Below are 22841 nucleotides of genomic sequence, written 5' to 3' on the forward strand. Positions count from 1 at the left end.
CCTGGGAGGCAGAGGTTGCAGTGAGCTGAGACTGTGCCACTGCACTCCAGCATGGGCAACAGAGCGAGACTCTGTCTCAAAAAAAAAAAAAAAAAAAAAAAATTCTTACTTTTCAGAATTACCAAACTTGATTCTTTTTCAAAGTAATGACTTATTACACAAAGTTCTCCTTATATAATAGTTAATGATGAGTCTAGAGAGGCATTCATTGTCAGTATTACATAATTATCAAATTATACATTGCAACGTACCCAAAAAATCAAATGCGAATTATCAAAGTGCTTAATTTCTGGACCTAACTGACTTAATCATCAGGATTCTCTCAGTTCCCTATGCTAAGTAACTCCTTATAATCATTTTAGAGATTGCTATACAGATGTCACTAATGAGCCATATTCTGAGCTAGATACTGGTCAGTAATATACTTTTTTTTTTTTTTTTGGAGACAGAGTCTTGCTCCATCACCCAGGCTGGAGTACAGTGGCACTATCTTGGCTCACTGCAACCTCCACCTCCCAGGCTCAAACAATTCTCCTGCCTCAGTCTCCTGAGTAGCTGGGATTACAGATGTGTGCCACCAAGCCAAGCTAATTTTTTTTGTATTTTTAGAAGAGATGGGATTTTGCCATGATGGCCAGGCTGGTCTTGAACTCCTGGCCTCAAGTGATCTGCCCACCTCAGGCCCCCAGATTGTTGGGATTACAGGCGTGAGCCACTGTGCCTAGCCAATATACTAAATTTTGATAAGGGATTTTATGTTTTCAAAAAGTGGCTAAATAATACTCGCCATAATTATAAGAAGGAAAGGATTATTATCAGTGAAAATCATTCCGATATTGCAATACAGTGTGTTGCCTGTGAAGGGTTGAGGTATGAAATCTCTTAGTCCTTGGAAAAGCTGGCGGGGCCTGGGGCTGCCAGAGGGCCAGACGGTTGTTATAGAGGGGACAGCTGGCTGATGCAGCCTCTTTTATGTACCTCAGTGTCATCTCCTATGTGTGTATCAACATGAAAAAGGGGGTAGTTGAGCTTTGGGTAATTACATCCTAAAGTATTCTGTGCTGCTCATATTCTTCCACTTGCAAAATATGTTGTAACCATAATGCCACATATTAAAAAACATAACTTTTATTTTGGTAAATTTTCAGCTCTTCTGCGTCGTGCTACTACATATAAACATCAAAACAAGCTCCAGGAAGCTATAGAAGATTTGAGTAAAGTACTAGATATTGAGCCTGATAATGATTTGGCCAAGGTAAGTATAGAATGTGATTTCTCACCTAATTCTGTAGTTGGCTGTTTCTGTATTTATTTTAAAGTGGTATCAATCTTCCCAAACAAATTATGTTGAAGATTAGGTCACAGCTTTAAAAGGTAGGTATATTCCAGACACCCCAAAACGTTAACATCTATTTGAAGTGGAAGAAAGCAGAATCTTAAAATTTTTTTTCAAAACTATAAACCTTCCTCTGAAAGACAAATATCAATTTTTCTTTTTCCTATAGTGTTGTAGGCAATGTTTTTCTCTGAGCCATGTGGAGTGGTATAGAAGGTACCTTCCTAGGTAGGATTAGGGGTGAACTCTGTGGCCATTGAAGAGCGTTTCTCTCTGTAAGGAGCATGGTAAGCACAGCATCATTGATAGCATGTGCTACCTGACTGAGCAGACTGACTCAGTTATACACTTAGGGGATCTGTATTCAGGCCTAAAGAGTAGAGGTAAGTGTCAAGAACTGAGATTTTCCCCTGCTTACAAATGAACAAGGTGGCCTACCAGAGGATACAAGATATCCTGAGTCAAACACAAAAGACTTTGTTACTCCAAGCAGATGAGCTTCACGTTCATGTCAGTTCCCCTTGCTCCCAAGTCCCACAGGGGTGACGTAGAGTGGCCCAGATGGATGTTGCACACTCAATGGATTTAGGTGATGGCTGACAAATCAAAAATTTAGGAAACCAGCTGGGTGCAGTGGCTCATGTCTGTAATCCCAGCTCTTTGGGAGGCTGAGGCAGGCAGATCACGTGAGATCAGGAGTTCAAGACCAGCCTGGCCAACACTGCACTCCAACCGAGGCAACAGTGAGACTCCATCTCAAACAAACAAAAATTTAGGAAACCCGCTTCTTTTATGACGGGGTATAAGCAAACCTGCCCAATCTCTGCTCCATAGGGAAGCATCACCTTTATTACACTGGAGAGCCAACACACCTGCCTTCTCCGCTGCAGATGAATACTATTTCTGTTTGCCAAGGTTGTTCTCAGTACAGACATCCTTAGAGATGTCCAGAAAGAAGGTGGTTTAGTGCCTCTGCTGGCAGTATAGTCAGAAATAAGAGAAACCCATGGAGAAATGGTTACTAAGTTTCCACATACACCTATTGGGTTACCTATCCCACTGTCTCTGAGTAGCAGCTAATGTTCCTAGAATATCAGCTGCTTTTGTCAAGTCAACATTTTAGGTTTAGGCTTAGGGCCTGGCTTAGTATTTCCTTTTTGTAATGGTTATGTTTATTTATTTATTTTTGAGACAGGGCCTTGCTCTGATGCCTCAACTGTAGTGTGGTGGGAACATGGCTCACTGCAGCTTCCACCTCCTAGGCTCAAGCAATCCTGCCATCTCAGCCTCCTGTATAGCTGCACGCCACCTCCCAAAGTACTAGGATTACAGGCATGAGCCATTGTGCCTGGTTTCAAATGCATTTTTATCTTAACCATATGCAAAGATTAACTGAAAATGGATCATATACTTTTTGATGTAAGATATAAAATATAAAAGTTCTAGAAGAAAACATAAGAGAAAATCTTCATGACCTTAGACAAATATTTCTTATGTAAGACATGAAAAGTACAATCCATAAAAAGAAAAAGTTGATATATTGGACTTCATCAAAATTTAAAACATCTACTTTTCAAAGACACTATTAGAAGAATAAAAGACAAGCCACAGCTGGGCATGGTGGCTCACACCTGTAATCCAAGCACTTTAGGAGGCTGAGGCAGGCAGATCACTTGATCCCAGGAGTTTAAGACCAGCCTGGGCAAGACAGCTGAACTTCATCTCCACAAAAAATTTAAAAAGTTAGCCAGACATGGTGGTGTGGGCCTGTAGCCCCAGCTACTTGGGAGGCAGGGGTGGGACGATAATTTGAGCCCGGGAGGTCAAGGCTGCAGTGAGCTGTGATTGCACCACTGTACTCCAGCCGGGGCAGCAGAGGGAAACCCTGTCTCAAAAACAACAACAACAAAACAAAACAAAACAAAACAAACAAACAAAAAGCCACAGACCACAGACTGGGAGAAAATATTTGAAAATCGTATATCCAACAAAGGATGATATATCTGTTTTTCATTAGAGTCAGCATAAAATATTTCAGAATTTTCAGCATTACTCTAAGACAGTAATGTGGGCTGGGTGTGGTAGCTCACGCCTGTAATCCCAGAACTTCAGGAGGCTGTGGTGAGAGGATTGCTTGATCCCACAGGTTTGAGACTAGACTGGGCAACATAGTGAGACCTCATCTCTATATTTTAAATAAACAAACGGCATATGTAGCATGATTTCATTTGTGTAAAACTATACATCTCTGTGGGTATATATGCATAGAAACATCTAGAAAGATGATTATCAAAATGTTAATAGTAGTATCTGAATGGCAAGATTTTAGGTGATTTTTTCCTTATTTTTTATACTTGTTACACTGCTTTTTTTGTGTGTGTGTGTGTTTTTACAGTGGACATGTATGATTACAATCAAAGGCCACCAAAAAAAAGCCTTGTCTTAGTTGTATTCATTTTTCAACATCTTTATGTTTTTACCTGAAAGAATGGTTATATTTATTATTAAATGAAAATATTTTCTTTAATATGGTAATTGTGTTGCAGAAAACCTTGTCAGAGGTTGAAAGAGATCTGAAAAATTCTGAAGCTGCATCTAAGACTCAAACCAAAGGGAAAAGGATGGTTATTCAGGAAATAGAAAACTCCGAAGATGAAGAAGGAAAAGACAGTGGAAGAAAACATGAAGATGACGGTGGAGATAAGAGTAAAATATCTTTTCTATTTAGGTTATGTAAAAGACTGCCTTTTTATATGATGAGCTGGCTCAATTTTTCTATTTGTACAGAAATTCGTAATCTACCAAAGTTTTTCTAGCTTTGCCTTGTAAATTCACAAGCCAGCTTCGCTCATCTTTTTCTTAATACAGCTTGGTAGAATCTCTCAAACCCATTTTCCTTCTTAACCTGTCACCTTTTTCTAGTGCTCAGTTTAATTCCTGGTCACCACCTTTAAATGTAAATGGCTGTGTTTATTTGACGCAAACCATTTGCAAGTTAACCTTAAATATCTCTCTTTGATAATTGTTTTGTATGTATCTACTTGATTGCAAACAAATGTGTTGGTTTCAAAACAGGTATGGGTAGCCCCATTTATATGCCAAAAATGAATGCATTACTAGAAAATTGCTGTGTGTGTTTTTCAAAAATATTTTAAATATGCAAAAGTTAAAAAACGTAACTTTTATTTTGGTAAATATTCAGCTCTTCTGCATCGTGCTACTACATATAAACATCAAAACAAGCTACATCAAAACATGTAAACATCAAAACAAATATATAATTTAACACTTGAAACAATATTTTAAGAGAATCTAGACTAGATAAAGGGTTATCCTCATAATATAAAACATCGAAAGTTATGTCAACTTTGAGGGGAAAGATTTGCCTCCTCACTTGACAAGGGACATAAAAACTTTTCCCTCCATCAGCTGGGCGTGGTGGCTCACACCTGTAATCCCAGCATTTTGGGAGGCCGAGGCAGGTGCATCACGAGGTCAGGAGTTCAAGACCAGCCTGGCCAACATGGTGAACCCCTCTCTCTACTCAAAATACAAAAATTAGCTGGGTGTGATGGCATGCACCTGTAATCCCAGTTACTCAGGAGGCTGAGGAAGGAGAGTGGCTTAAACCTGGGAGGCGGAGGTTGTGGTGAGCCAAGGTGGTGCCACTGCACTCCAGCCTGGGCAATACAACGAGACTCCATCTCAAAAAACAAAAAAAGAAAAAAAGATTTTTCCCTCCTTCTTGAGAACACCTGAGCAACTGGCAGTGGCGGGGCAGTGGAAGGGGAGATATTATCAATTTTGAAAATCATTCACAAGTAAAAATCAACTTGTAAGTAATTTGACAGAATATTCTAATTTTGAGAGAGATACAAAATGTTCAGTTCATTCCATTCTAAAAATAAAGAACGAGTTTTAATTTTTTAAGTGACAAAAAAGAATGTAATGTGTACACTTCAGATTAAAATACAATCAGTTAAGATTGGATAAAGACAAAGGAACAGAAAGGGAGGGAGCGAGAAAGAGGAAGACAATCAGAGAGGTGAGAAGGAAGAGAGAACATAAAAAGGATTCAAAAGGGAGAAATTAAGGTAACCAGTTTTTCAAGGATTCAGGCTTGCCTTTTAGCCAGATTGTAAATACGATCTGGCAGCAAATCTTCTTAGGGTTTATATTTAGCTTTGCATAATTAACCATATGTCTTACAGTTAAAGGAAACCATTTTAAATCTTATCTGAAGTGAGATGAAGTATAAACTATATTACTTCCTATTATTTTGAAATTGTTATTTAAAAATTTTATATATAGTAAAAATGGACCTTTTGAATATACAGTTCTAATACATGTACGGTTTCATGTAACCATTACCATAGTCAGGATACAGAACAGTTCTACCACCCAAAAAGGCCTTCTTGCTGTCCTTTCAGTGAAACCCTTCCCTCACCCCAGCTCTTCTCTATTCCTATAGCTTTACCTTTTCCAGAATGTCCTATAAATGGAACTGGAAAGTATGTCATCTTTTGAGTCTAGCTTCCTTCACTTAGCATGTCACTGAGATTCATTCATGTAGCTGCATGTATCATTCTCATTCCTTTTTACTGCTGAGTAGCATTCCATTAATAGTTGTACCAAAGTTTATACATTCGGTTATTCAAGGACATTCAGGTTATTTCCAGTATTCGGTAATTATGAGTAAAAACTGCTATACACACTCATGTGCAGGTTTTTGTGTAAACATATGTTTTCATTTCCCCTGAGTAAATAGCTAAGAGTGGGACTGCTGGGTCATATGGCAAGTATATGTTTAACTTTATTGGAAGTTGCCTGACTGTTTTCCAGAGTCCATTTTGCGTTGCCATTAGTAACATATGAGAGTTCTAGATGCTTCTCGTCCTTGCCTCCTTGCCAGCATTTGGTATTGATATTGTTTTCCCTTTTTACCCATTCTATTAGGTGTATAGTGGTTTCTCATCAGTTTTAATTTGCATTTTCCTGACGAGAATCTTTACCATCTCTATATTACTTTTTGTGAAGTGTCTCTTCAAATTATTCCACCAATTTTCAAAAATTGGGTTGTTGTTTTCCTACTGTTAAGTCCTGAGAATTCTTTTTATAATCTTGATGCAAGGTTTTTGTTATATATGAGATTTGAAAAAATTTTTTGTCTGTAGCTTTTTTCATTCTTTTAACAGTCTTTTACAGAGCAAAGGTTTTTCATTTTGTAGAAGTACAATTTATCCAGTTTTTTAAAGGGACTGTGCTTTTGATGTTATGTCTATGAACACTTTGCCTAAGTCAAAGTCTTGAAGAGTTTCTTGTAAGTTTTTCTTTTTCAGAGATAGGGTCTTGCTCTGTTGTTCGGGCTAGAGTGCAGAGGTGTGATCATAGCTCACTACAGCTATGATCACTGTTTATTATTTTCTTCCTTCTGCTTGTTTTTATGTTCATTTGCTTCTCTTTTTCTTTTTTTCTTTTTGAGATGGAGTCTCGCCATATCGCCCAGGCTGGATTCAAGCTCCTGGGCCAAAGATTCTCCCACCTCAGGCTCCCGAGTAACTGGGACTATAGGCACGCCACTGCACTCAGCTTGCTCCTCTTTTTCTAAGATAGTTTCTCAAGACAGAAGCTTGGAATATTTATTTGAGAATTTCTCCTCCGAATATAAGCAGTGAATGCTGTAAGTTTCTTTCTGATAGAAAGAATATAATTTTTAAGCCAGGCACAGTGGCATGCACTCATAGTCCCAGGGAGCTCAGGAGGCTGAGGGTTGCTTAAGGCCAGAAGTTCAATCCCAGCCTGGGCAACATAACGAGACCCCATCTTTTTTTTAGAAAAATAATATAATATAAATTTTAAGACCAGTAAGTTCTCTTTTATCAGCAAAGTAAATTGAGATGAAGTAGATAAATAGCCAGAAACTCAGACATAATCTTTTCATCTTAAAATGAAATCAATTGAACTAGTTTACATTCACCTGTAGTTACACTGAACTAGTTACATTCAAACAAGTTACATTGTTGGATAGAGTGTGAAAAGAGGTGCTAGAGCCTTGGACACAAGAGAAGCAACCCCAGTCACTTTTAGGAAAATCACGTTAAAGCCCAGAGGAAAGTTATCAAGTTGGAATCTTTACATGTGGTTCTCCATCTCATCACATTCCAGGAAAGAATTCCCAGTCATTATGGGGTATGTTCCAGGACCATGGAAAAAGGCAGCAATTTGTGTTTTGTAACCTTGGCTGGTAATGCTGTCCCTTTATGAACTCCACTCCGGTTGGCCAGGCCCAGTTCATCCCGACTAGGGTATAACATAACTGATGGATTTAATTTAACAACTGACAATTATTGAGCACCAACTCTGTGTCAGGTGCTGAGATAAGACAATTGATAGGCTTTCTTTGCCTCTCCTACTAAGGGCCAGTATTAACAAATTGCCTGTTGGCCAGGATGATTACACTTGGGGATTTGAGTTCATGGGCTTTTTCCTGGAAGCTCCCTATCTGTTTGCCTTCTCTAGTAGAGATCATTTAGAAGAAAGAAGTGGCCATCACCATACAGCTGTAGCTGTCGAAGAATTTGGTATTTATTCCATCTATATCCTTACAGAGACACAATCAGAGGAAAGTGAGCATCTACCCTCCTTTGCAGTGCTGCTGGTGTTGCTACTTAAAAATGAAAGCTAAGAAAATTAAAGTCATTCACAAACAGAAGAATAAAATATAGATCAGTATTTCTCTTATGCTAGAACTGGCAGGATCAGGAGGGTGGAAGTCAGGGATTTCCAGGAGTTCAAACAACAAACAAAATCATAAAGCTGAATAATTTTGATTATGTGAAAATGAAAAACATGTATATGTTAGGCGCCTAAAAAAAAACTAAAAGACAAATGACAAACTAGGAAAGATGGCAAAGGGTTGATAACCTTATAATATGAAAAGTTTCTACAAAACAATAAGAAAAAGATGAGGTGCTAGTATAAAACTGGGCAAAGCATACAAACAGACAAATCACTAACGAAGAAATAGAAATGATCAGTAAACTTTGTATTACTCATAAAAATGAAAATTAAATAGATTCTTTTTCTTTCCTACCAAATTGGCTGAGATAGAAAAAATAGTACCCTTTGTTGTCAAAAGTGAGGTAAGATAAGCATTAAAAATATTTTAATATAATTCATATATAGTAAAATCCATCCTTTGCAAATTCAGTGAATTTTAGTATATTCATGAAGTGGCACAACTATCACCACAATCTAATTTCAGAACATTTTTATCATCCCCAAAAGAAATTCCATACCCATTGGCAGTTACTGCCCATTTTACCCTTCCCCTGGCCCCTGGCAACCACTAGTCTACTTTTGTTTGTATGGATTTGCCTATCTTGAGTATTTCATACAAATGGAATCACAGTATGTAGACTTTTGTATCTGTCTTTCACTTAACATAATGTTTTCAAGGTTCATCTATGTTGCATCTTGCATTAGTACTTCATTCCTTTTTATGTAGAAATAATATTCCATTGTGTAGATAATACCAGATTTTCTTTATTCACCAGTTGATGGACCTTTGGGTTGTTTCCACTTTTTGGCTATTATGAATAATGCTGTCATGAACGCTCATGTACAGATTTTTGTTTGAACAGATGTTTTAGATTTTCTTGTGCATTATTTGGGAGTGGAATTGCTGGGTGATATACTGACTCTGTGTTTAACTTTGAGGAAATGCAGACTGTTTTCCAAAGTAGCTATCCCATTTTACATTCCCACCTGCAATAAGGGTTCCAATGTCTTTACATATTTGCCAGCACTTGTTATTGTCTGCCTTTTTGGCTATAGCCATCTTAATCGGTATGTAGTGGTAACTCCTTATGGTTTTAATCTGCATTTTCCTAAGAACTAATTATGCTGACTGTCTCTTCAATCCCTATTGGCTATTTGTATTTCCTCTTTGGAGAAATGTCTATTCAAGTTCTTTGCCTTTTTTTTTTTTTTTTTTTTGAGATGGAGTTTTGCTCTTGTTGCCCAGGCTGGAGTGCAATGGCATGATCTCGGCTCACTGCAACCTCTGCCTCCCAGGTTCAAGCAGTTCTTCTGCCTCAGCCTCCCGAGTAGCTGGGATTACAGGCTCCCACCACCACGCCTGGCTAAATTTTTGTATTTTAGTAGAGATGGAGTTTCATCATGTTGGCCAGGCTGGTCTCGAACCCCTGACCTCAGGTGATCCACCTGCCTTGGCCTCCCACAGTGCTGGGATTACAGACGTGAGCCACTGTGCCCGCCCTCTTTGTCCATTTTTACTAGACCCTTATTAAATATTATTTGCAAGTACTTTTCCCATTCTGTGGACTATCTTTTAAGTTTTTTGATAATTTCCTTTGATGCAGAAGTTTTTGTTTTTTTTTTTTTTTTTTTAGGGTGCAGCAACTCATTTTGACTTTTTTTTTTTTATTATACTTTAAGTTCTAGGGTACATGTGCACAACGTGCGGGTTTGTTACATATGTATACATGTGCCATGTTGGTGTGCTGCACCCATTAACTTGTCATTTACATTAGGTATATCTCCTAATGCTGTCCCTCCTCACTCCCCTCACCCCACGACAGGCCCCGGTGTGTGATGTTCCCCTTCCTGTGTCCAAGTGTTCTCATTGTTCAATTCCCACCTATGAGTGAGAACATGTGGTGTTTGGTTTTTTGTCCTTGTGATAGTTTACTGAGAATGATGGTTTCCAGCTTCATCCATGTCCCTACAAAGGACATGAACTCATCATTTTTTATGGCTGCATAGTATTCCATGGTGTATATGTGCCACATTTTCTTAATCCAGTCTATCACTGATGGACATGTGGGTTGGTTCCAAGTCTTTGCTATTGTGAATAGTGCCTCAGTAAACATACGTGTGCATGTGTCTTTATAGCAGCATGATTTATAATCCTTTGGGTATATAGCCAGTAATGGGATGGCTGGGTCAAATGGTGTTTCTAGTTCTAGATCCCTGAGGAATCACCACACTGTCTTCCACAATGGTTGAACTAGTTTACAGTCCCACCAACAGTGTAAAATCATTCCTATTTCTCCACATCCTTTCCAGCACCTGTTGTTTCCTGACTTTTTAATGATCGCCATTCTAACTGGTGTGAGATGGTATCTCATTGTGGTTTTGATTTGCATTTCTCTGATGGCCAGTGAGGATGAGCATTTTTTCATGTCTATTGGCTGCATAAATGTCTTCTTCTGAGAAGTGTCTGTTCACATCCTTTGCCCACTTTTTGATGGGGTTGTTTTTTCTTGTAAATTTGTTTGAGTTCTTTGTAGATTCTGGATATTAGCCCTTTGTCAGATGAGTAGATTGCAAAAATTTTCTCCCATTTTGTAGGTTGCCTGTTCACTCTGATGGTAGTTTCTTTTGCTGGATGCACAAGTTTTTAATTTTTATATGAAGTCCAATTTATCTATTTTTTTTCAGAGCCCCCCTTAAGAAAGATTTTTTTCAGATTTTTTTCTTTTGTTGCTTGTACTTTTGATATCATATATCAGAATCCATTGTCAAATCCAATGTTTGAAGATTTACTCCTGTGTTTTCTTCTTTTTCCTTCCTTCCTTCCTTCCTTCCTTCCTTCCTTCCTTCCTTCCTTCCTCCCTTCCTTCTTTCCTTTTTTTAGACAAGGTCTTACTCTGTTGCCCAGACTGAAGTGCAGAGTGGCACAATCATAGCTCACTGCAGCCTCTAACTCCTGGGCTCAAGTGATCCTCCTACCTCAGCCTCCCAGGTAGCCTGGACTACAGGCACATGGCACCATCCCTGCCTAATTTTTTCATTTTTATTTTTTGTACAGACAGGGGTCTCACTGTGTTACTCAGGGTGGTCTTGAACCCCTGGGCTCAAGACATTCTCCCACCTCAGCCTCCCAAAGTGCTGGGATTACAGGCATGAGTCACTGTGCCTGGGCAACTCCTGTGTTTTTCTAAGATTTTTATGATTTTAGCTCTTGTATTTAGGTTATTGGATTATTGATCCATTTTAATTCTTATATACTGTATGAGGTAAATGTGTATGGTATTACCTATGTGTGTGTGTGTATCCATATATATATGTTTTTGGTCATAGTTCTTGGCTTATACAACTCCCATAGCCCTTGTTACAGACTTTTGTCATAATGCTGGCTATCTCAGGCTTCAGGAAACAATCTCTCCAGACCTCCTTTCACCTTCCCCAAGGCAGGACTCTAATCTTACTCTGCCTTTCTGATTGCGGGTCAGAAGACCCTCCCCAGAGAGGGTCCTGCTGCATACTCTGAGGGAAGGAATGCTGACTTCAAAAATTTTCCTCCCTGATAGCTGAACACAGGGAGGTTCCTGGAAGGTGCCTAGCCACCCTAGGCACCTCTTCCTCTGTAACCCTTGCAGTATCCTTTGTAATAAGGCAGTAAACATGTTGTCTGGAGTTCAGTGACCTGCTCCAGCAAATTAATTGAACTCAAAGAGGGGGGGTCATGGGAACCCTAACTTGAAGCCTGTTGGTGAGAAGTTCTGGAGGCCTGGACTTGTAACTGGTGTCTGGAGTAGGAGGCAGCCTTGGGGACTGAGCCCTCATCCTGTGGAATCTGACACTATCTCTAGGCATATAGCATCAGAACTGAACTGGAAGATGCCCAGCTAGTATCCGCTGCTTGGTGCCTGGGGATAAACTCTCACACATTTGGTCACAAAAGTCTTCTATGTTGATGATTATTGTGGTGGTGTGAGAGTAGAGGAAAAACAGTTTGAGAGTTTTTCCAAAAGAGCGTCCAACTTAGTTTTGTTTTCTGTTTTGTTTTTGTTTGTTTTTAGTATGTGGAAATCCAGTTGTCACATCACCATTTGTTTAAAAAAACAAACAAACAAAAAACAAACCTGTTCTTTTCCTATTGAATAGACTTGGCACCCTTGTCAAGAATCAACTGGCCATAGATGTATGGTTTATCAACTCTCAGTTCCTTTCCATTGGTCTATGTGTCTTTCCTTATGCTAATACCACACTGTTTTGATTACTCTAGCTTTTAGTAAGCTTTGAAATCCAGAAGAGTGAGACTGGGTGCAGTGGCTCACGCCTGTAATACTAGCACTTTGGGAGGCTGAGGCCAGAAGTTTGAGGCTATATTGAGCCTACCACTGCCCTCCAGCCTTGGCGTTTGTGCTGGTTAATACTGAGTGTTAACTTGATTGGATTTAAGGATACAAAGTATTGATCCTGGGTGTGTCTGTGAGGGTATTGCCGAAAGAGATTAACATTAAGTCTGGTGGGCACAATCTAATCAGCTGCCAGCGAATATAAGCAGGCAGAAAAACATGAAAGGAGAGACTGGCCTAGCCTCCCAGCAGCCTACATCTTTCTCCCATGCTGGGTGCTTCCTGCCCTCGAGCATTAGACTCCAAGTTCTTCAGTTTCAAGACTTGGACTGGCTCTCCTTGCTCCTCAAGCTTGCAGACAGCCTATTGTGGGACCTTGTGATCGTGTAAGTTAATACTGAATAAATGTATATCCTATTAGTTCGTCCCTCTAGAGAAACCTGACTAGTATAGATTTTAGTATCTGGAGTGGTTCTAGAGGAACAGAATATTAAGGATGGAGTTCTTTTGTTGGTTTTGGGGTTTCTGGAGTTGGCTGCTTAATATGATTAGACCCAAAAATGCAAAGGACTCTACTTCTAATAGTATGGAGAACACTGATAGTCCTTGATGTGAAGTGTTTAGAGAGTTATGCAAAATAAATGCATTTGACACTCCTGATTCATCACTCATGAGAGGCAGTGAGTTTAGTGACTCTATACATAATACCTTTGACCATAGGTGGAGAACCAAGGAACACAATGAAGCTGGTTGGTTGCTCCTAAGTTCAATGGACAAAGTAGTGAAAGAAAATGATGAACTCAGGGATTCTGTCTCTCAGCTTCAGAAGCAGATACTGAGCCTCAAATCTGCTAAGTTTGCCCTGAGTGAGAGTCTTATCTCCTGTAGAGAAAGAGCTGAAATTGTGGAAAAACAGACACAAGCTCTCATCATGTGAGTGGCTGACCTGCAACAAAAGGTGCATACACAGCCTTACCAGGTGTCTACCATTAAAATAAAGGCATTGATTGGAAAAGAATGGGACCTTACAACTTGGAATGGGGATGTGTAGGAGGACCTTGATGAAACTGGGGACACTGAATTTGTAAACTCTGATGAACCTTTCTTTTGCCAGAAGGAACAGGTTCCCCATACCCAGTAGTGGCAACATCCCCTCCCTGATCCATGCTGCCATCAGCCTTTCCACCTTTGTCTGAGGAGATAAATCCTGCACTGCCTGATGCAACAGTGATGGCCTCCCCTGAGGCAGTTGCCAGGCAAGATAATGTTGATTCTCCTCAGAAGCCACCCCCAACAACCTTGTTTGCTTCTAGACCTATAACTAGACTAAAGTCCTGCCAGGGACCTCTGGCCGGCCCCTAGAGGTGAGGTTGAGAGTGTGACCCATAAGGAGGTGCACTACACTCAAAAATAACTGTTTGAGTTCTATAATTTATATAAACAGAAATCTGGAGAACAGGCATGGGAATGGATATTAAGGGTGTGGGATAATGGTGGAAAGAACATAGAGTTGGATCAGGCTGAATTTATTGATTTGGGCCCATGAAGTAGGGACTCTGCTTTTAATGTTGCAGCTTGGAGAGTTAAAAAAAAAAAGGTTATAATAGTTTATTTGCTTGGTTAGCTGAATTATGGATTAAAAGATGGCCCACTGTGAGCCAGCTGGAAATGCCTGATCTCCCTTGGGTTAATGTAGAGGAAGGGATCCAAAGGCTTAGGGAGATTGGGATGGTGAAGTGGATTGGTCACTTTAGACCTACTCATCCCAGCTGGGAGGGTCCAGAAGATATACCCTGGATGAATGCCTTGTAAAATAGATTTGTGAGGGGAGCACCTGCATCTTTGAAGAGCCGTGTAATTGCTCTTCTCTGTATGTCAGATCTAACAGTGCGAACTGCAGTCACTCACCTACAAAATTTAAATACAATGGGAATAATTGGATCCTGAGGTGGCAGGAGCCAAGTGGTGGCACTCAACCGTCAAAAGCAAGGTGGACGTAGCTACCATAATGGACAGTAGAGGCAAAGCAGCAGTCAGAATAGTCTGACTCATGTACAGCTCTGGCATTGGCTAATTAATCACGGTGTTCCTAGAAGTGAAATTGATAGGAAGCCTACTGCATTCCTACTTAATTTATACAAGCAGAAAACATCTAGGTCAAATGGACAAAAGAATAATTTGAATTATAAAAACAGAGAATCATGGCTTCTCAATTAATTTCCAGACTTGAGCCAGTTTGCAGACCCAGAACCCCTTGAATGAAGTGGAGGCTGGGTCCCCTTGAGGAAGGACCCCACTACAGTACCAACAATTTATGCAGTGAATCTTTCTCCCATCCTTCCCCAAGGAGACCTCTGGCCTTTTACCAGGGTAACTGTGCACTGGGGAAAGGGAAATGACATTTCAGGTACTACTGGACACTGCCTCTGAGCTGATATTGATTGCAGGAGACCCATAACATCATTGTGGTCCTCCAGTTAAAGTATGGGCTTATGGAGTTCAGGTAATTAATGGAGTTTTAGCTCAGGAGTTACAGCGGGTTCAGTGGGTCCCTGGACTCATCCTGTGGTCATTTCCCCAGTGCCAGAATGCATAATTGGCATAGACATACTTAGCAGCTGGCAGAACCCCCACATTAGCTCCCTCACTGGTAGGGTGAAGGCTGTTAATGGTGGGAAAGGCCAAATGGAAGCCACTAGAGCTGCCTCTACCTAGAAAAATAGTAAATCATAAATAATATCGCATCCCTGGAGGGATTGCAGAGGTTAGTGCCACCATCAAGGACTTAAAAGATGCAGGGATAGGGCTGGCTGGGCACGGTGGCTCACCCCTGTAATCCCAGCACTTTGGGAGGCCAAGGTGGGTAGATCACGAGGTCAAGAGATCGAGACCATCCTGGGCAACATGGTGAAACCCCGTCTCTACTAAAAATACAAAAAAAAAAAAAAATTAGCTGAACATGGTGGTGCGCGCCTGTAGTCTCAGCTACTCAGGAGGCTGAGGCAGGAGAACTGCTTGAACCTGGGAGGCAGAGGTTGCAGTGAGCCGAGATTGTGCCACTGCACTCCAGCCTGGTGACAGAGTGAGACTGTCTCAAAAAAAAAAAAAAAAAAAGATGCAGGGGTGGTGAGTCCCACCACATTCCCATTCAACTCCCCCATTTGGCCTGTGCAGAAGACCGATGGATCTTGGAGCATGACAGTGGATTATTGTCAGCTTAACCAAGTGGTGACTCCAATTGCAGTTGCTGTACCAGATATGGTTTCATTGCTTGAGCAAACTAACACATCTCCTGGTACCTGGTATGCAGCCATTGACTTGGCAAATGCCTTTTTCTCCATTCCTGTCTATAAGGCCCACCAGAAGCAATATGTCTTCAGCTGGCAAGGTTACCAATATACCTTTACTGCCCTACCTCAGGAGTATATCAACTGTCCGGCTTTGTGTCATAATCTTATTCGGAGAGAGCTTGATTGCTTTTTGCTTCGGCAAGATATCACACTGGTCCATTATATTGATGACATTATGCTGATTGGATCTAGTGAGCAAGAAGTAGCAAACACACTGGACTTACTGGTGAGACATTTGCATGCAAGAGGATGGGAAATAAATCCGACCAAAATTCAGGGACCTTCTACCTCAGTGAAATTTCCTGGGGTCCAGTGGTATGGGGCCTGTCGAGATATTCCTTCTAAGGTGAAGGAAGATATTCCTTCTAAGGTGAAGGGGCCTTTGGCCCCTCCTACAACCAAGAAAGAGACACAATGCCTGGTGTCACAAGGCCTATTTGGATTTTGGAGGCAACACATTCTTCATCTGGGTGTGTTACTTCAGCCCATTTATTGAGTGACCTGAAAGGCGGCCGATTTTGAGCAGGGTCCAGAACAGGAGAAGGCTCTGCCACAGGTCCAAGCTGCTGTGCAAGCTGCTCTGCCACTTGGGCCATATGACCCAGCAGATCCAATGGTGCTTGAGGTGTCAGTGTCAGATAGGGATGCCGTTTGGAGCCTTTGGCAGGCCCCCATAGATGAATCACAGTGGAGGCCTCTAGGATTCTGGAGCAAGGCCCTGCCATCTTCTGCAGATAACTACTTTCCTCTTGAGACAGCTCTTGGCCTGTTACTGGGCTTTGGTGGAAACTGAACATTTGACTATGGGTCATCAAGTCACCATGCGACCTGAACTGCCTATCATGAACTGAGTGCTTTCTGACCCATCTAGCCATAAGGTGGGTTGTGCACAGCAACCTTCCATCATCAAATGGAAGTGGTCTATATGTGATCAGGCTCAAGCAGGTTCTGAAGGCACAAATAAGTTACATGAGGAAGTGGCTCAAATGCCCATGGTCTCCACTCCTGCCACCCTGCCTTCTCTCCCCCAGCCTGCACCAATGGCCTCCTGGGGAGTTTCCTGTGATCAATTGACAGAGGAAGAGAAGACTAGGGCCTGGTTCACAGATGGTTCTACACAATATGCAGGCACCACCCAAAAGTGGACAGCTGCAGCACTATAGCCCCTTCCCAGGACATCCCTAAAGGACAGCAGTGAAGGGAAATCTTCCCAGTGGGCAGAACTTCAAGCAGTGCACCTGGTAGTACACTTTGCATGGAAGGAGAAATGGCCAGATGTGTGATTATACACTGATTCATGGGTTGTAGCCAATGGTTTGGCTGGATGGTCAGGGACTTGGAAGAAGCACCCAATGCTTCTGCCAGGACCACCATCCATGGACTCATGGAATGCCTTATCTGCCATCATGTTATTCTACACGGCATTACCTCTGACCAAGGCACTCACTTTATGGCTGAAGAAGTGTGGCAGTGGGCTCATGCTCATGGAATTCACTGGTCTTACCATGTTCTCCATCATCCTGAAGCAGCTGAATTGATAGAATGGTGGAATGGCCTTTTGAAGTCACAATTACAACATCAACTAGATGACAATACTTTGCAGGGCTGGGGCAAAGTTCTCCGGAAGGCCGTGTATGCTCTGAATCAGTGTCCAATATATGGTACTCTTCCTCCCATAGCCAGGATTCATGGGTCCAGGAATCAAGGGGTGGAAGTGGAAGTGGTACCACTCACCATCACCCCTAGCAATCCACTAGCAAAATTTTTGCTTCCTGTTCTTGTGACATTACGTTCTGCTGGCCTAGAGGTCTTAGTTCTAGAGGGAGGAATGCTGCCACAAGGAGACACAACAATGATCCTGTTAAACTGGAAGTTAAGATTGCCACCTGGACACTTTGTGCTCCTCCTACCTTTAAGTCAACCGGCTAAGGATGGAGTCACAGTGTTGGCTGGGGTGATTGACCCAGACTCTCAAGACAAAATCAGTCTACTCCACAATGGAGGTAAGGAAGAATATGCATGGAATGCAGGAGATCCATGAGGGCGTCTCTTAGTATTACTACGCCCTCTGATTAAGGTCAATGGGAAACTAAAATAGCCCAATCCAGCCAGGACTACAAATGGCCCAGACCCTTCAGGAATGAAAGTTTGGATCACTCCATCAGGAAAAAAAATCACGACCTGCCGAGGTGCTTGCCAAAGGCAAAGGGAATACAGAATGGGTAGTAGAAGAAGGTAGTCATCAATACCAGCTATGACCATGTGACCAGCTGCAGAAACAGGGATTGTAATCGTCATGAGTATTTTCTCCTTTTGCTAAAAACATGTTTGTGCATATATATGTTTGTACTAAGAAATGTCTTCATTTTATTTCCTTTTGCCTTTATCATGTAACATAAGATTTATTGACTTCATATCGGCATTTAAGTATTAACTTTATATTGTAGTATTTGGGTTGGGGATTGGTGCATTTCTGGTTGTACAAAGGATAGTTGTATTATTTTAGGTGTAATTATGACCTTATTATTGTCTTTATTTGAAGATTATGTATAATCTCAGGAAATGTATATAGCTTCATGTTGACAAGGGCTGGTTGAAATACTTAATACTGAGTGTCAACTTGATTGGATTGAAGGATACAAAGTATTGATTCTGAGTGTGTCTGTGAGGGTGTTGCCAAAGGAGATTAACATTTGAGTCAGTGGACTGGGGAAGGCAGATCTACCCTTAATCTGGTGGGCACAATCTAATCAGCTGCCAGCGAATATAAAGCAGACAGAAAAACATGAAAAGGAGAGACTGGCCTAGCCTCCCAGCCTACATCTTTCTCCTGTGCTGGGTGCTTCCTGCCCTTGAACATCACACTCCAAGTTCTTCATTGTTGAGACTTGGACTGGCTCTCCTTGCTTCTCAAGCTTGTAGACAGCCTATTGCGGGAACTTGTGATCATGTAAGTTAATACTGAATAAACTCCCCTCTATTAATTCTGTCCCTCTAGAGAGAACCCTGACTAATATATCATAGAGTGAGACCCTGTCTCAAAAAAAAAAAAAAAAAAAAGAAGAAAAGAGAGTCATTTGATTTTGCTCTATTTTTTCAGGATCTTTTTGGCTATTCTGAACTCCTTACAATATTGTGTGAATTTAAGGATTGTCTTTTCCATTTCTGCAAAAAGTTTTGATAGGATTGTGTTGCATCTGTAGATTGCTTTGAGTAGCATTAACATTTTTAACCTTAATAACAATAAGTCTTCCTATCCATGATTACAGGATATATTTCCATTTATTCAAGTCTTTTTAAAAATTTCTTAAAGCAATACTTTTATCTCCTTGGTTAAATTTATTCCTAGGTATTTTATTCTTTTGGATGCTATTATAAATATAATTGTTTCCTTGATTTCCTTTTTGCTCTGTTCATTGCTAGTGTATAGAAACACTGATTTTGGCTTGTTGATCTTATATCCTACAACTTAGCTGAATTTGTTTATTGCTCTAGTTTTTTTTGGTGGGGGTGGTGAAGGGGGTGGATTCTTTTTTTTAATATAAATAGGATCATATAATTATGAATAGAGATACTTTTACTTTCTTTCCAATTTGGATGCCTTTTATTTCATTTTAGTGCCTCATTGATCAGTCTACAACTTTTAGTACAGTGCTGAATAGCCGTGGTGAAAATGGGCATCCTTGTCTTGTTGCTGATGTTTAGGGGAAAGCTTTCATTACTTTTATCTTTGAATATGATGTTGGCTCTGGGTTTTTCATAAATATACTTTATTATGTTGAGGAATTTCACTTCTATTCCTAGTTTTATGAGTTTTTTTTTTTTTTTTAAATCATGAAAGCATGTTGGATTTTGTCATGCCTTTTCAGCATCAATTGTGGGATCATGTATGCAATTCTTTACTTTTTCTGTTAATGAGGTGTGTTGGCATTGATTGATTTTCTAATGCTGAACTACCTTTGTATTCCTGGGATAAATCCCACTTGGCCATGGTGTATATAATGCATTCAGTATGCTGTTGAATCTGTTTGCTAGTATTTCGTTGAGGATTTTTGGTCTATCAACTACTCACACTACCCTACTTGAGGCTACACTGTTGGCCATTCATTCCTTTGATAGTTGTTATTGTTGACTCCTTTCTTCCCAAACTACTCTTGGTGTTTCTGAGGCAGTATGCACTCCTGTTTTTTTCTCTCATTTCTAGGCATTTCTGTGCCTACACTGTAGATTTTTCCTGTTCATCCTTTAAGTGTTAGTATATCTCAGAGATCCTTGTAAGCCTTTGAGTGATCCCATCCACATCCAAACTTTTATTTTCATTTTTTGTAGAGATGGAGTCTTGCTATGTTTCCCAGGCTTGCTTCAAACTAGTGGCCACAAGCAATCCTCCTGCCTCAGCCTGCCAGAGTGCTAGGATTACAGGGGTGAGCCACCTTGCCAGTTCCACACCCAAACGTTTTTTTTTTTTTTTTGTTAAGATGGAGTTTTGCCCTGTTGCCCAGGGTGGAGTGCAATGGTGCAATCTTGGCTCACTGCAACCTCCACCTCCCGGGGTCCAAACGATTCTCCTGCCTCAGCCTCTTGAGTAGCTGGGATTACAGGCACCCGATACCATGCCCAGCTAATTTTTGTATTTTTAGTAAAGACAGGGTTCACCATGTTGGCCAGGGTGGTCTTGAACTCCTGACCTCGTGATCCGCCTGCCTTAGCTTCCTAAAGTGCTGGGATTACAGGCATGAGCCACCGTGCCCGGCCCCAAACTTTTATATATTAGTAACTCCCAAGTCACTGTCTCTGGATAAGGCCACTTCTCTGATCTACATGTGGAGCCACCCCCTGAACAGCTCCATTGCATTGTCCCACAGGTATCCCAACACCTAACAGAACTCACAAGTCTTTCATGTTTGGGCCTCTGTTTACCTGTCCAGAGACTATCAAAGTTGTTCAGAGCCATTTCAATCTTAAGGAAAGAATGCTTTGCATTCAGTTCAAATCTGGGTTATGGCTGGGCACAGTGGCTCATGCCTGCAATCCCAGCACTTTGGGAGGCCAAGGAGAGAGAATTGCTTGAGACCAGGACTTTGAGACCATCCTGGACAACATAGCAAGAACTCATCTGTATAAAAAATTTTAAAAATTAGCCAGGCATGGTGGCTGGCTCTCACCTGTAGTCCCAGTTACTCTGGAAGCTAAGGGGAGGATTGCCTGCCCCAGAGGTCGAGGCTGCAGTGAGCTATGATGGCACCATTGCACTCCACCCTGGGCAACAGAGCAAGACCCTGTGTCAAAATAAATACATACAAATAATAAAAGTAAAAACAAATCCGAGTTATGCTGGCTTCTAGCTCTGTGTACTAGAGCGCATTCCTTAGCTTCTTGTTTCTCTGTTGCCTCTTTGTAAAGTGGGAATGATAATACTTGGCATTAGGATTAATGTGACCCATATTAAGTTCTAAATGAACTGCAGCTCCTTAGTGATAGTATTGGTCAGACCTGAGGGAATACTGTGCAAAGGGGTGGAAAGTAATACCAAGCTGACCATTGTTTCTGCTGACCCTGACTTTTGTGCTTTCACCCAGTTTCTGGTGGAGAACCTGACTGACAGAAACCAGATTAAAACTGGAGCCTTACTCTAATAACCCTACTGGGTTTAATCTGCAGATTTATCTTTATAGCAAAATCTTTTTATTGTTGTAATAATTAAGATCCCTCTGGCTGGTGGTCCAAATCGGATGTTATTCTGCTTATAGAAAACAGTATTTATTAATGTGTTTTTATACTTGATGCTTGTCTTAAGGTGATCATCCACTGATTTTCACTTAAATAATTGTGCTTTTCTATTCCCTCTGTCTCTGTGCTTAAAATCTTGGCTTTACCATTCATGAAAGAGAATGGAAAATATATCCATTAAGAATCAGATAACAATTCGTTAAAAGAGAAAGCTTGGAAATCTCTATATTTAAGTACTTTTTAACAGTGCTTTGAAATGATTAATTGCTTTGTTTTAAATATTGATAAGACACCATAAATTAAATATTTATACATCCTTTTCGTATTTAAAAATAGATGCAACAATTATTAAAGCTATTAATACCTGAACTCCTAATCAAAATCAAAGAAATTTTTAGTCTGAATAAGGCAATGGGGGGAAAATTTGCTGTGTTTTTAAGGCTCCCTTTAAGCTTAAAAACTAGGTGCCTAATTTGTGACTTTTTTGCTAAATTCACTTTTAAAATGACTTAAAAATCACTTACGCTTTATTTTTCTTTCAAATCTTTTTCTCCTAATCTTTTAAAATAAGGAAAGGTGCCTCCGTGTTGGGTACTATAATTGTATTCAAGTTTTTGCAACTCCATTCAAAAAAATACGTATTTTGTAAGCTCTACCTGGACAGGTGGGCTTGATGAAGGGGATGGCTCTGAGGTGCCGGTTTTCAGCCACAGGCCCTTCAGCGCTTGAACAGCTACAGACAGGGTAGGTTTCTGGCCAAAGCCCGGGAGCCGAGTCTTCAGGAAGCCGCAGGGGCCCCTAGGGCGCGGACTGGGCCGATTGGCCCTAGAGGTCTGGCAGCACCGGCTCCGCCCGCAGGGGCGGTGCCCGACCCGGCTTCCTCAGAGCCCGCCCTCCGCGCCGGGCGCCCCCGCGGCCTCCGCGGCAACTGCTCCCGGTGATGCAAACCCTCACTTCCCGCATCCACTTCCTCACAGAGCCTGCGGAGCCGGCGGGAGCTGCGCGCGCCGCCCAGCCGTGCGTCATGGGCAACATCCAGAAGAAGCTGACTGGCAAAGCCGAGGGCGGCAAGCGGCCCGCCAGGGGCGCGCCGCGGCGGGGCCAGACCCCGGAGGCCGGCGCGGACAAGCGGAGCCCGCGGCGGGCCTCTGCGGCGGCGGCGGGCGGCGACGCCACCGGGCATCCGGGCGGCGGGCAGGGCGCGGAGAACTCCGTCGCGCCCCAACCCGCCGCCCCGGTCAGCCCGGCCGGCCTGAAGAGCCAGGGCAACGAGCAGTTCCGAAGCGGGCAGTTCGCTGAGGCGGCCGGCAAGTACTC

At 41.5% G+C, this 22841-nt stretch overlaps 1 protein-coding gene across 1 annotated transcript in view; it reads left to right on the forward strand.

Moving 5' to 3' along the window:
* The window catches only part of SPAG1 (sperm associated antigen 1), an 82720-nt gene that overhangs the window by 31841 nt on the left and 28038 nt on the right, over positions 1 to 22841 (forward strand). The window contains exons 9-11 of the mRNA XM_058444571.1: positions 1149 to 1255; positions 3883 to 4042; positions 22502 to 22841. Of these exons, the coding sequence (XP_058300554.1) occupies positions 1149 to 1255; positions 3883 to 4042; positions 22502 to 22841 (607 nt within the window). The remainder of the gene's footprint in view (positions 1 to 1148; positions 1256 to 3882; positions 4043 to 22501) is intronic.

This window comes from Hylobates moloch, unplaced genomic scaffold (assembly GCF_009828535.3).
Source record: "Hylobates moloch isolate HMO894 unplaced genomic scaffold, HMol_V3 SCAFFOLD_9, whole genome shotgun sequence".
Lineage (NCBI taxonomy): Eukaryota > Metazoa > Chordata > Mammalia > Primates > Hylobatidae > Hylobates > Hylobates moloch.